This window comes from Acanthochromis polyacanthus, chromosome 18 (genome assembly GCF_021347895.1).
Source record: "Acanthochromis polyacanthus isolate Apoly-LR-REF ecotype Palm Island chromosome 18, KAUST_Apoly_ChrSc, whole genome shotgun sequence".
NCBI lineage: Eukaryota > Metazoa > Chordata > Actinopteri > Pomacentridae > Acanthochromis > Acanthochromis polyacanthus.
Window position 1 is genome coordinate 27645589 of NC_067130.1, and position 14497 is coordinate 27660085.

The window sequence follows — 14497 nt, forward strand, 5'->3', positions numbered from 1 at the left end:
TTAGTTGTAAATGTAAAGGACTGACATTCATTTCTATTAATCTTTTTTTTTTAAATCTATCACTGCAAGACCAAAAACAACAAAACTGCCTGTAGAAGCTTTGAATATTTCATTCTTTATGTTAAAAATACATGTTCTCAAGCATGTTTTGCTTTTTTTGACAGTGATAGTGGACTCAGGAGAATTAGGAAGTGAGATTGAGCAAAGAATACGTTGTATGACAGAGCTTTTTTTCTATTTACACACATTCATTTGAGGGAGTCAAGTGTGACTTTATCTTGATCCTTGAATTTAAACATGTTTTGGGATATTTTAGTTCAATAAAACTGTTTTTAGAAGTGAAGGACTGACATACATTTCTGTTAATCTTTCATTAAAATCTGGCACTGTAAGACCAAAGTGAACAAAGCTGTCCACATAAACTGTGAATAGTTGATCCTTTTTTTAAAAGAAATGTGTGTTTTCAGGCATGTTTTGCCCTTTTTGACATGAATAGTGGACGGAGAGAATCAGGAAGTGACAAACAGAAAATTTTGTGTTACCCAACTTGGCTTTATTTCTCATAAAAGATATTAGAGTGAGGGAACTGAGAGCAACTTTACATTAAATATGTCATCCTTCTTATATTTAAACTTGAATTTAAACATGTTTTGGGGATATTTTAGTCCAATAAAACTGTTGTTAAATAAAACTGTGACGGACTGATGTTGATTTTTTTTTCAAAAACCTGTAACTGCCAGAACAAAATGACCAAAGCTGCTTTTAGAAACTTGGAATATTTGATCCTTTTTAAAAAGAAATGTATATTTGTTAGGTACGTTTTGTCATACGGTGCTGTTTGTAAATTATTCTTCAGGTATATGAACCCATACAAAGCTAATAAAGGTAAGCAAGTGCCACTTTACCGTGATCCTTCACCAGCGTCTCCATCTCCTCCTGGATTCCTTTGTGCCACTCGGTGATGTCGATGTGCAGCGAGTAGTCGCAGCAGGACTTGCTGTCGGCCCATTCGCGCCACTGCTCGAAGGCCGAGATGAGGCTGATGCCGGGTTCAGGAATCACGTGGTCGACTGGATGCACAAAAACACACAAATACACGATGAAACAGTAACACAAACTCTGCTGCCTCCTCACATTGGATATTATCTGTTCTCCATCTACTGATGTTGACTTATGTGTAACACAAACCAGCATCTGCTCGCAGTTTCCACAACAGAGTTTCAGGTTTTGGGCTCAAGATGTTTTCAAAGTCTGCGTCTCATGACTGGAAAGCTTCACATTACACACTTCAAACAACAATTTAATTACATCATTCAATTAACCTGTCAGCTGTTTCTGCAGAAAAATAATCAGCTATTTACTTGGTAAAATCTCAAAACAACAGCCTCTATGTGAACTTAGGTGCCCTGTTTTCACGCTCAGAGAGGCTTCCAATCCATTTTTTAAGGCTGATACACGTGGAACTTGGTGTGTAATCTAATTAATTGTAGAAAATCTGTCTCCACTGCTCACATTACAGACTGTCTGACCCTGGGTGGGTCTGCAGTCAGTCGGTCCGGCAGCGTTCAGCCCGAGGCGACAACAGCTTGCAGGGAGAGTTTGTTGTTTTGCTGCCAGGGAGAGAACGGTGAAGCTGCTGAGTCAGTACAGGGAGGGCCGGTGTGACATTTAGACATGAGGTTTTCATTTAGCTCTGTTTTCTTTTTACATTACAACACCTTTTTAACACTTTACCGTCTTGTACCAGCTTAAAATAACATAATAATGACATAAAACCAATGCTAGGCCCAGATTTAATGGCAAATAGTAGCATATATGTTATTACATAGGAAAATAAGATAATTCAATTTTGATGATCAGAACCCACTTTTAGCACAAATTAGGTCAAGAAAATGGCAAAACATAAACAGAATATGAATTAAAAGTATCAAAAATAGCTACAAATGCCTCATTAACAGATCTCCAGTGAAGATGTTTTATTCTTGATGTAAATATTTAGCATTTTTAGGCATTTTTTAGTCATACAGTTCATGTGGCTCTCTGTTTGAATAGTCACACCCACTAAAGAAATAAAATAAATTATTTCAAATCTACTTTACTTGAACACATTGTGCATGAATACCCAATCAATTAAACGGAACATTATTTTAAATCACACATTACACCTACAAGAAATTAAAGTTTAATCTCCACTGCTGCTCCCTGTAAAATATTTATTTCAACATAACATCTCTTGATATTCTACTGACTTCACCAGTTGATCTGAGGCTTGCTGACTGCTACCTGGAGTTTTTCTTATTTCACTGCATTTCAGGCAGTCTTTTGTGTTTATTGTGTTTGTTTATATTTCAATAAACATGCAATTCATTGCTCTAGTTTTGTGTTTTGTGCATTTATACTTTCCTGTGTTTGCATTTTGCTGCTGTATTTGCGCATTTTTGCAACAAATGTGATTTTCTTTATTTATTAGGTTTTGCATATTATCCATCTGGCTTAGAACAAATAAAACATATCTTCTACACTAAACATTCTTTATAGCCACCATGTCACATTTAAGCCACTTTAGACCATATTCATGGACTAAAAGGGGAAACAAGCCCAATAAGAACATGCTGACGGCACAAAGGATTAAAAACTGGACTCAGATTTATGAAATCCAGAAGCCTAAAATATATAAACAGGCTGTAATAAACTCCACAGAGTCACTTAGTCCACTTCCTGACTCCAGTATTCAGCACCTAGTGGCTCCGAGCAGATGGACTCTTTCATATTTTGGCTCTACCATGAGCAGATCTGGCAGCTATCCTGTTCTCATTAAGAATTTTTCAATTAAAGCCGGTCAGTGAATGATCTGACGCCACAGTTACCACATCTTCCTCTGAATGACTCACTGATCATGGTGGTTCCTCCGGCCAGGGCAGCTTTGGTTCCCTGGTAGAAGTCATCGGCGGCCGTCATGCCTCGGTCGGGCATCTGGAAACGCGTGTGGACGTCGATGCCACCCGGCATCAACATGCGACCGTGAGCATCGATGGTTTTCACCCCACCCGGAACGATGAGGTTTTCACCAATTTGTCTGAGAACAGAAAAAAAGCACACAAACACCAACAGATTACACCTCCCACTTTCATCGATGTTAATTTTACTACAGTAATACGAACTACAACTAAATATTTTACTGATTTCTACCTTTTTCCTTAATTTTTTCCTTCACCTCAAACCACTGACTTCTGCCACTGTGACTATAATGCAGCAATAAAATGTTATTTTTTAAATAATACTGAACATTTAAAGTTTTGCTGTCCTGTCTTAACACCCATCTGTTTGACTCGTCCATCAATGGTTAGCTGTGTTAATTACTTTTTCTCCTTTGCTCTCTTGTCATATTGCTCCAATAATAAAATAATGCTAGTAATTAAAAACTTATTAGATTTTTTTCAGCAGTTTTACAGCTATTTTAATTATTGGTGTTTTTTTTAAAACAATATGGGGAGGTATACAGATGCATTTTATATTAAGCTAAACACAAAAAAAACGTATTAAATTTGTATTTGTGCTCCCTTCACACAATCAAAAACTACTCCTTTTTTCATATCGAGGTATTTTTACATCTTTAATTAGACTATGAAAATATACAATTATTTATTCCATTGCAAAATAAATCTTGACATGAAAGTATCCAAATGTTGTGACTTTAAAAGATGCAGAAGGTAGAAATCTGTAAAATGCAACACAAAAATAGGCAAAATTTGAAACTTTCCTGTCTTTTCAAAGTCTCTTGAACCAGACAAGCACATGTAAATAACTTAAAAAAAAACTAAAAGTCAACGATCATCTGTGTAATCAGATGGAATTCAAACCCCAAATATCTGCATAAGACTCCTCTAATGACCTGTGATTGGCTAAATCAAAAAATTCCAATCATGGACTAAATTGTCAAAAGCCTGACACTGGAGCCAATCAAAGGTACAAAAGTCTGGTTTGCTTTGTTACTACTTGAATTACAATATGCAGGCAGGTTAGTTTAGAGCTTCAGGCCCATGATGCCAAAAAATACTGCCTATTCCAGCTTTAAGTACAGTGACAATTAATGTGACACAAGAGGAACGCTCAGGTTTTCTATATTTAAAGTTAGTGAATTTATAAAACAGTTAAAAATGTGAAGCAGAGGAGGAGTTTCTGAAAATAAAAATGTCATAAATAAATGTAAAAATGCATGACCAACATTAAATTGAATGACATGTCGGCTTAGTATTGTGAGGATAATGTAGGGTTGTACAGTGGGTACGGAAAGTATTCAGACCCCTTGAAATATTTCACTCTCTGTGTCATTGCAGCCATTTGCCAAAATCAAAAAAGTTCATTTTATTTCTCATTAAAGCTGCTGTCCAGAGTTTGAATCGCAGCGTCTCCCAAAACACTGCTGGTCCCACCCTCCCTCCCTCTGATTTCGCCCCTTTATTTGTGCACGCGCGGAGTACATGAGAGAAGTGCCCGGAGTGCTGCAGCATCTCGCCTGTTTTGCTGTTTTCCCCTCTTCTACATTTAGTACATTTAGTAAATAATAAAAGAATTACGTTAGAATGCTGTATTGAGTCTAACTTGTCCTAATACCAAAATAACATGAATCTGCTAGGACAAACTAGTAAAGTTTCAATATGTGATTACACTCGTGTATCCCTCTCGATGACGTTGTTTATCAAACTTAGTGCATTTACGCGTGTATATGTGTTACATTGTTTATTTATTTCTATCTAGAGTTCAGAATTGCATGACTCCTCTGACGAAGAGTATGTCCCAGACGCCCCAACATCTTCCTCCAGAGGTCGGGCATCTAAACGAAGCCGTCAGGCGGGCTATGGAGGCCGTGGTCGGGGAGCGACGCGAGCACCCCGAGCCAAAAAACGTCCTGCAGTCTCTTGGCCTGACAAGCCGTGGGATTGGTAACTTTTCTGGAAGTTGCTGATCCCTGATGCTCTCTCCTCCACAAGCAAAACAAATGTGCGCGCGGTTGCGTAGTGCGTAGCTCGCCCACCTCTGCATGGGCTTGCTTGCTGTGCGTGTAACCGTTGATTGACAGCATGACAAAGCGGAGGCTCGAACTTGATTGGTCGGCAGCGACCGGCGCTTTTTGGAATAACATGGGGGTCTATGACAGGAAGGCGGAGCTCATGAATACATTTTCATATCGCGTTATACTAACTTTATATTATAGTATCGAGCTAGACTAACACATTTAAGCTTTGTTAAAAATGATACATAAATTGAAAACAAACGGAAACTCCGGACAGCAGCTTTAATGTACACTCAGCACCCTATCTTGACAGAAAAAAACAGAAATGTAGAATTTTTGCAAATGTATTAAAAAAAGAAAAACTGAAATATCACATGGTCATAAGTATTCAGACCCTTTGCAGCGACATTCATATTTAACTCACATGCTGTGCATTTCTTCTGATCCTCCTCGAGATGGTTCTGCTTCTTTACTGGAGTCCAGCTGTGTTTAATTAAACTGATTGGACTTGATGAGGAAAGGCACACACCTGTCTATATAAGACCTTACAGCTCACAGTGCATGTCAGAGCAAATGAGAATCATGAGGTTGAAGGAACTGCCCAAGGAGCTCAGAGACAGAATTGTGGCAAAGCACAGATCTGACCAAGGTTACAAAAGAATTTCTGCAGCACTCAAGGTTCCTCAGAGCACAGTGGCCTCCATAATCCTCAAATGGAAGAAGTTTGGGATGACCACAACTCTTCCTAGACCTGGCCGTCCAACCAAACTGAGCAATGGTGGGAGAAGAGCCTTGGTGAGAGAGGTAAAGAAGAACCCAAAGATCACTGTGGCTGAGCTCCAGAGATGCAGTCGGGAGATAGGAGAAAGTTCCACGAAGTCAACTATCACTGCAGCCCTCCACCAGTCGGGGCTTTATGGCAGAGTGGCCCGACGGAAGCCTCTCCTCAGTGCAAGACACATGAAAGCCCGCATAGAGTTTGCCAAAAAACACATGAAGGACTCCCAGACTATGAGAAATAAGATTCTCTGGTCTGATGAGACCAAGATTGAACTTTTTGATGTTAATTCTAAGCGGTATGTGTGGAGAAAACCAGGCACTGCTCATCACCTGCCCAATACAATCCCTACAGTGAAACATGGTGGTGGGAGCATCATGTTATGGGGGTGTTTTTCAGCTGCAGGGACAGGACGACTGGTTGCAATTGAAGGAAGGATGAATGAGGCCAAGTACAGAGATATCCTGGAGGAAAACCTCTTCCAGAGTGCTCAGGACCTCAGACTGGGCTGAAGGTTCACCTTTCAACAGGACAATGACCCTAAGCACACAGCTAAAATAACAAAAGAGTGGCTTCAGAACAACTCTGTGACGGTTCTTGACTGGCCCAGCCAGAGCCCTGACCTAAACCCAATTGAGCATCTCTGGAGAGACCTCAAAATGTCTGTCCACCAACGTTCACCATCCAACCTGACAGAACTGGAGAGGATCTGCAAGGAAGAATGGCAGAGGATCCCCAAATGCAGGTGTGAAAAACTTGTTGTGTCATTCCTAAGAAGACTCATGGCTGTACTAGCTGAAAAGGGTGCTTCTACTCAATACTGAGCACAGGGTCTGAATACTTATGACCATGTGATATTTCAGCTTTTCTTTTTAATAAATTTGCAAAAAATTCTACATTTCTGTTTTTTTTCTGTCAAGATGGGGTGCTGAGTGTACATTAATGAGAAATAAAATGAACTTTTTTGATTTTGGCAAATGGCTGCAATGACACAGAGAGTGAAACATTTCAGGGGGTCTGAATACTTTCCGTACCCACTGTATGTTTTTTCTTCTGTGGTGGAAGTGCATATTTTGTTGAGATTGGGTGTTGATTTTTGCAGTTGGACCAAAAAAATGACACACCTTAAGGTCTATCTAGTAGATAGAGAGAAAACAGAAAGTCCTTTAAGTGCTCAGGAAAAAATGGAAATCCACATTTCCAAAGTAACTGAGCAAAATCTACTCACACAAGAGCTAACGAAAAGCAAAATGGACCTAAAAGGTGAGTGTCCGGCTCCATTAGTTTGTTGTCTCTTCTGCTGTGAACCAAAATCATTTTCTGTTTCAGCAGATTGTGTATAACATGGCTCTGAAGCAGAACATTAAACATGCTGCTTGACATAGTGTTTTTCTGTTTGCATATACCGTCACTATCTAGAAATGTCTGCATTTCCGCTGTTTATTTTTACATTTTTCCTGTGTTTATGTTGCACAGAGGTCACACAGATGCTCCTCTGTCGGCTTGTCAACAGAACAAAAGCGAGTTTTTAATGAGCAGCCTTCAGGAAAACCCACTAAACTCACTTGATGACTCCGTCCTCCATGTAGATGTCAGCGCAGAACGACTGGTCATCGTTCACGATCTTGGCTCCTTTGATCAGGAGACGGTCACTCTGCAAAAAAACAAAAACAAAAAAGCAATAAAGATGATTAGTCAGTGCACATTTTAGACATTAACCGTTAAAGCTGCCACAGAGCTGCATTTGCTCACTTTTAATGGACGCCTGTAAAAATACGCTCATGAGACGAATATTTGGCTCGACTGGACGGAGGATTAAGCGGATCTGATGAAAGACGTTTTGGGAAATGTCACATAAAGGAGGCGGATTGACACTTTGGATCTGCCAAATTTGCACAGCAGCCTCTGCTTGGCCTTTCCAGAGCTGATAAGGAACACATGGCTGCTTAGCATCTTTCAGCTGATGCTGGCTTTCTTCTTCTGCAAACGCATAAACACCGAGGATGCAGGGTGGATGGAGGCGATGACAGAGGACTGAGAGCTGTGATGCTTGGACCATGAGGATGGAATTACAGAAGAGACTGGTATTTAAAAATATGACGTAGAAAGGGAAAGAATGGATCTTTAACCCTCCTGTTAAGATCGTTTCTCAGGAACAGCAATGCTGTTTATTTATCCAAAAGTGTCAGAAACCAAAAAAATCCTCAATAAACAGTGTTTACATCTTCATTACTAACTCCATTACAAACCATTTCAATCAGTAATTAGTGCAGTGGTGTTCTTTATCTCTCACAGATCAGGGTTCAATGGGGATACCTGAGATACTTTTCATAATAAAAGCATGATAAAACTTTTTTTAATGTACATTTGAAAGACCTACATATAAAATAATTCTTTTCAGGTTCAAAGTAGAGCGTTGACCTGAAATCAAGACAAATGAGTCACAAGAATTTGTATTGAAAGTAAACTTATGTAGATATTCCATTAAAAATCAGACGTTTCCAGCTAGAATAGTGATTTATCACATCAACAGTGTCTAGGCTGTATTTCATATTAAATTGTGAATGTTTGTGAGTCTCCAGTGGCATGTCAAAGTAAACACCATCCACTTTTCGGGGGATTTTTTTACTTTAAAATGGATAATTTTTGACCCGCAACGTAACAGGAGGGTTAAATCACACAAGAAGTTGTTCTAAAGTGAGCATTTTTCTCAGCAGTCACAGACATTTTGGATCACTACAGCTCGGCTTGAACAACAGAATCAGTCGAAGCATTCAGCGGTGGGACAATAAAGACAGCACCCGCCTCCAAACCCAGCAGACACTAGAGAAAACCAATCAGAGCTCGCTGCCGTGAAAAATCAATCATCCATGCTGCCGCCGTGCCACTTGTTTCTGTGCAGGAGCAGGACGAAGGGGGGAGTCTGCCACCTCCACTCGCCCCTTCCTCCCTCCCTCCCTCCCTCCAGTCACCCCGGGGGCCTCCAGAAAGGGAGTGGCAGCTCTGGTCACAAGGACTCCCAGCATCCCCCGGCTAACAAAGGCTGCTCTGTTTTCTGGTTGCTGCCACTGAGCCGCCAGTCGGCCAGCAGCTCTGGCCCCGAACACAACTGCTGCAGGCCCCGCCCTGCACAGACACAACTCAGCTCCTCCAAATGTCACCTCATGCTTCCACATTTGCTCTCATTTCTGAGACACACTGCAGTAATCAGAGCGTTTTGCATCATACAAGAAGAAAAAGCAAGTCTTGGAGCAGGTGAAACGTGATGGAAACTCTACTACATGCATAAAGTCCATGGTTTATCCACTTTAGATGCTACAGTTTTTGTTTTCTGGTTTGAATCATCAATTAATTGTCATTTAATAAACAAAAATGTCTAAATTAGTTTGATTCCAGCCACTAAAAATGTCATGATTTCCCACTTTACTCTGTTTTATGATTGTAAATTTAACCTCTTTTAGCTTTGGACAGTTGATCAGGCAACAAGAAGCAATTTATAGTTACAATGCGGTTTTTATTCCTATTCTTCGCTATTTATCAAAGAAATAATTTTAAAGGAACATTGCATCAATTTATCTTTGCACTTTTAAACCATTATCAAATACATTATTTTTATTTTATTGCTCTACAGTATTTTGACTTTTTAATAATCTATATTAATAACAAAATACTTCTAATTATTATTTTTATTGCTCTACTTTAGCTAGAATTTTTAATACTTTTTATTAAAAATAAAATTCATATAATTATTAATTTATTGCTCGACTGTTTGAATTTTTAATATTTTCTATTAATTAAAAAATAATTATAAATATACTTTTTGTTGCTCTACTGTATTTTGACTTTTTATTACTCTCTATTAATAATAAATTTACTATAATTATTGTTTGTATTGCTCTACTGTATTTTTTACTTTTTAGTAATTTGCATTAATAAAAATATTATAATTATTTTTATTGCTCTGCTGCATTTTGAATTTTTAATACTCCTATTAATAATAAAATAATTATAGTTATTATTTTTATTGTTGTAGTTTGGTTTTATTTTTTAATATTCTATTAATTTAAAATAATAGCACAATTTTACATCATTTTGTGCCATATTTTCCTTATTTTTCTTAAAAGTAAGATGTGTAAGCTCCCTGATACCTTGAGTTTGGCATTTTATGGTGCATTTTTCAATTTACTATTTGTTTTTATTAACTATATATTTTACACTTTATGATGCATTTTGTATCTTAATGCATTTTTCTATTTGGGTTATATTTGATATTTTTCTATTGTGGTGTCTGTCTGTCCATCTATCTATGTTCTTTAGAATCTTTTATAATCCAAAACATTCAAAACATACCCGCAATGCATTTCAAAGTGTGTTATATTAATATATCGATTAGTAACACTTTCAGCCATTGACCTCAAGTAGCAACGACACTGTACAGGATAAAGTTTACTTCTTTCTAATTCCACATCATCATATGTTTTCCTTTTCAAATGACTGCTGCATTTCTGAATGATATGACGTTTATCAGGTCCCTCTGGAGCCACAAAAAGGCCTAAAACAACCTTTTTCCATGTGCAGAAGCCATCTAAAGACTGGCTTTAATGCGGAAAACCAGTAGAGTTCCTGTCTGATGTTTGGAGCCTCAAGCTGCAGATGTGTTCAAGTGATGTAGATAAATGCAGAAAGGCTACTTTCAACCACATTTTCTAAAATTTGTTCATGAAACAGCCTTCTTTTACATGTACAGATAGAGTCACAGTCATAGTTGTACTCCTTTTTAACACACAGACTTCTACACTTCAGCTGACTGCAGCAACTTTGGAAAATGCATCCCATATGAAAGGTGTGGCGACGCTCCGACAGCGCTGATGGAACTAATGCAGATGGATCCCGTGGTGATGTTCGATCCGTGTGCAGCAGACTGTTCTGGCTGAGCGGCTGGCTTTGTTCCAGCCCAACACTGGTCTGTTTTCAACCCAGCGACAGCTTTGAAATATGCCATTGCATCATGTGCCTCATCATGACTGTCATTATCATATTACTCGCTGGAGAAGACGCTGCAGCTCACGAGTCGACGCCCGTTTTTCATTATGTCTCCGCAGCAAACAGTCGGCCTCAGTAAAGTAGGGCTGATTCTGAAGTATTCCTAATAATGATGTGATACACGATGTGTACAGTGAAATCATGTCATTCTTTCAGAGCTTGTAGGGGTTGGAGAGAGTGTGTGATTGTACTGGATGTGTGCCAACCATGACAGTGACCTTTCCTTCATGGGAACCTCACAAACAGGATGTGGACGAAGCTCAATGGGCTCCTTGTTACTAAACCGCTGTGTTTTCATTCCAGGCTACAATGCGTAACCTTCCTGATATGAGGCTAATGCAGTTTTGACTAGCACGCACAGATAAAAAAGAAAACACTGTGTAATCATTCGTTCATTACTCTAAAGACTGCAGAAACTTTCCTTAACCCCCCTCCTAAACCGTGACCTTTATCACCTTTGTTTCCTCAGTACTTCTAAAACTGGCTTTTGGCCCAAGGTGGGGGATTTAGAAGTTCAAAGAGGCATGAATGGCCATAAGGAAGCTTGCTGAGTTGATGTAAATGTGAATAAGGCTGAATTTTTCTGTGGGGACTACACAAAACAAGTACACTGCATTGCTAGCAAGATTCATGATAGCATGTTCACTAAAAAAGCTAAACAAAACACATGAAACAGCCTAACAAAAGGTATATTTTTTTCTGTTGTTAACCATAGAAAGAGCAGGAAAAGCTGCTGGCATGCCTTATTAAAAAAACAGTAACTCTGTTTTTGGTCTTCAACATGTCTGTTTAGCTAATAAATGCTCCATTATATTCTCAAGCTAGCTGCTAGCTATGTCTGTCTGTCATTTTGTGCAGGAAAGTAAGTTTTGCAGCCTTTTTTTCTTGTTTGTTTGTTTTTGTTTTTTGGTCTGTTTGTTTTTGGTTTGTTTGTTTTGCTAAAAGCAATAAATAAATAAGTCTGTATTTTATATGAGGACAACAAAACCACAGAGGTGTACTAGAGCGCTAGAAAAGCTAGCAAGACTCATGTTAGCATGATTCCACTGGTGGTTATGATTCGCAAAATCAATGTTTTAATCTTGTTCACCAGTGACATTGCAAAAAGGGATCGTGTCTAAGAATTCTGGCAGCTTTTTTTGTAATTTCTAGCTCTTATTGGGTCAATTTAGGTTTGAAACACGATTTTGTTCTCAAGCTCTTCACTAACTGTTTGTCATTTAGTGCAGGAGAGTAAGTTTTGCAGTGTTTTTTCTGCAGAAAACCACCAAAAACAACACTAATAAGAGCGGTGGCAGTGAATCAAAACAACTGTGGGTCATAAAACCGCAACAGTTAGCGAACAGATGCTAAAACAATCAACAAAGCTGTGGAGAAATGCAAATTGAGGTGACATTTCTGTGTGGGTTGATCAATAGAATATAAGTGACCCCGGACAAAGGTACAAAATCATATGACTCTTTGTTCATTCGAAATATTGATTGTAGCAGCTTTGAACTAACCTATTTAAACCTGTATATGAGAAATAGATTAATGATAATGGAGTGTGTTGGTATTGATTATTCCTCCATTACAGCCACACAGATCAATCACAAGCTCCAGCTTATTAAAACCACCTTTAGTGTCAAGGTGGAAACCAGCGAGAAGAGAGAAGACTGAGACTGAGAAATCTGACTTTCATAAAAATAAGTACAAAATCAGCTTTGGCACGGTGAAAACCACTGCCAGTGTTACGACGTAACCCGGCAACGTGGTGTGTTGTTGTCCAAATGGAAAATATCCTGGGAACATTTGTGAAGTCAGGTAGAAAACGCTGCCAGGTCAGACATTCAGTGCTATGATTTATGGTGTGTCCTGGATTAGTAAAAAAAAAAAAAAAAAAAAAAAAAAGCAGCCCTGCTACTAAAAGCATCTCCGTGCATGTTCAGGCAACCACTGAGAAAACAAATATAACAGACTAACTGACTGGAAAAGCAGGAAATAAACCAATTCCCAGAACGGTAATCGGTAAATTAACACCCTGGCTGCAAAAATACGGCACAAACTGGAATCAAAAACAGTAGATCTGAGCAGCAGCTTTGGTTGTTTCTTTGAATGGATGCGTTGAAGCAATTAAAATCAGCAGAGAAGCTCATATTTAGGCTTTTAATACACACTAGACCTGCTGATTTATTCTCTCTTTAAAGCTGCAGTAGGCAAAAATCTGGAAAAGGCAAAAGAATAATGCAGGAATTTGAAAATGTGCTGCCTCCTTCAAGCAGCTCCACTAGCTTCAAACACACAAAGATAGTAAAGTGAAAAGTCAACACTGAGATCCTTCAGTTACAGGACTTTGAACTCTGCTCTTCCAAGTGAAAGTCCGTCACCACATCCTGCTTTGCTGCTATTTATACCCTCATCTGATCAATGAAGATCCCTGCGATTGGCTGAAAGCTCCCGTCATGAGCTGCATCTTCTAAAGCCTGAAAACGAAGCCAAGAGGAGTTCAGAAGTCTGGTTTAACCTCAGATCACTTGAATTAAAATATGTTGGAATTTCTGACCAGTGATGCCAAAAAATGATACTGCCTACTCGAGCTTTAAGGCTGGAAATTTCACATAAAGTTCATTATTGAGGATAAATATTTTAATAAACTCCTTTTTGACCATGACTATGAATTAATTTAATTCTGTTGCTGTTTTTCATAATTTCAAAAAATTCTCTCAGATTGAAAAATTCCTGTCAATTCTTTCTTTAATGATTAAAATTCAGTTAAATTCTCTTGAAAAAGTCTCTCCAATGACCTTGCGTATTATGAATTCTTTCTGACTGAAAACTTCATCTATATCCATTTTTAATGATGAAAATAATAATAATTTTTGCTATTAAGGTCCTTAAATCATCTCAGTGAGTATAAAAATGTCTTTCTTCTTTCAGATTGAAAAAATCCCCTAAACTTACTCTTTACTTAGAAATCCAATCTTTCGCATTAAGATCTATTTGAATTCTCACAATGACTCTAAAAAAGTCTCTCCAACAATGAAAAATAACCTTTTGTCTCGTTTACCAAAGATTTTTGCAAAGAATATTTTTTTGACTTCAAAACTTTACTTAAAATATTTTCAACCATGACTATGATTTGGTTTAATTTTGTATTTGCCTATCAGGATTTCATTCTGACTGAAAAATTCACTTAAAGTTGTTCTTAAATTATTAAAAAAACACATCTTTCGCTATTAAAAACACAAAAGTTACTCAGTGAGTATGAAAAACCCTTTCCGACAATGAAAAACTAAGTTTTTTCTCACTGTGGTCAAAAATTCACCTAGATTTGCCTTTAATTAAAAAAACAAAACATCAGTTGCCATCAAAATTCACTTTAATTCTCTTAGTGACTATAACAAACTCTCTCCTACAATAAAAAGCTGTCTTTTTCTCTCTCTTTGACTAATAATTTCACAAATAAACTTTTTTTGACTTTAAAATTTCTTTTTGACCATGACTGAGTTAATTTCTGTCCTTGCCTGTCAGAACTTTAAAATATTCTTTCTGACTTTAAAAAAATGCACCAAAATTCTCTTTTACTGTCAAAGAAACATTTATTTTGACTATTAAAATTTCCTAATAGTCTTTCTTCAAGTATGAAAAAGTCTCTTTAACAGTGAAAAATAAAGTTTTTTCTC

The 14497-nt window shown here is 37.9% G+C and overlaps 1 protein-coding gene across 2 annotated transcripts in view; it reads right to left on the minus strand.

The window, feature by feature from the left end:
• Nucleotides 1–14497, minus strand: part of dpysl2b (dihydropyrimidinase like 2b) — a 45312-nt gene that overhangs the window by 19756 nt on the left and 11059 nt on the right. For both annotated transcript variants that reach the window (XM_022205539.2, XM_022205540.2), the window contains exons 2-4: nucleotides 7358–7446; nucleotides 2892–3076; nucleotides 906–1070 (exon numbers count right to left, since the gene is read on the minus strand). In XM_022205539.2, coding sequence (XP_022061231.1) covers nucleotides 906–1070; nucleotides 2892–3076; nucleotides 7358–7446 — 439 coding nt within the window. The remainder of the gene's footprint in view (nucleotides 1–905; nucleotides 1071–2891; nucleotides 3077–7357; nucleotides 7447–14497) is intronic.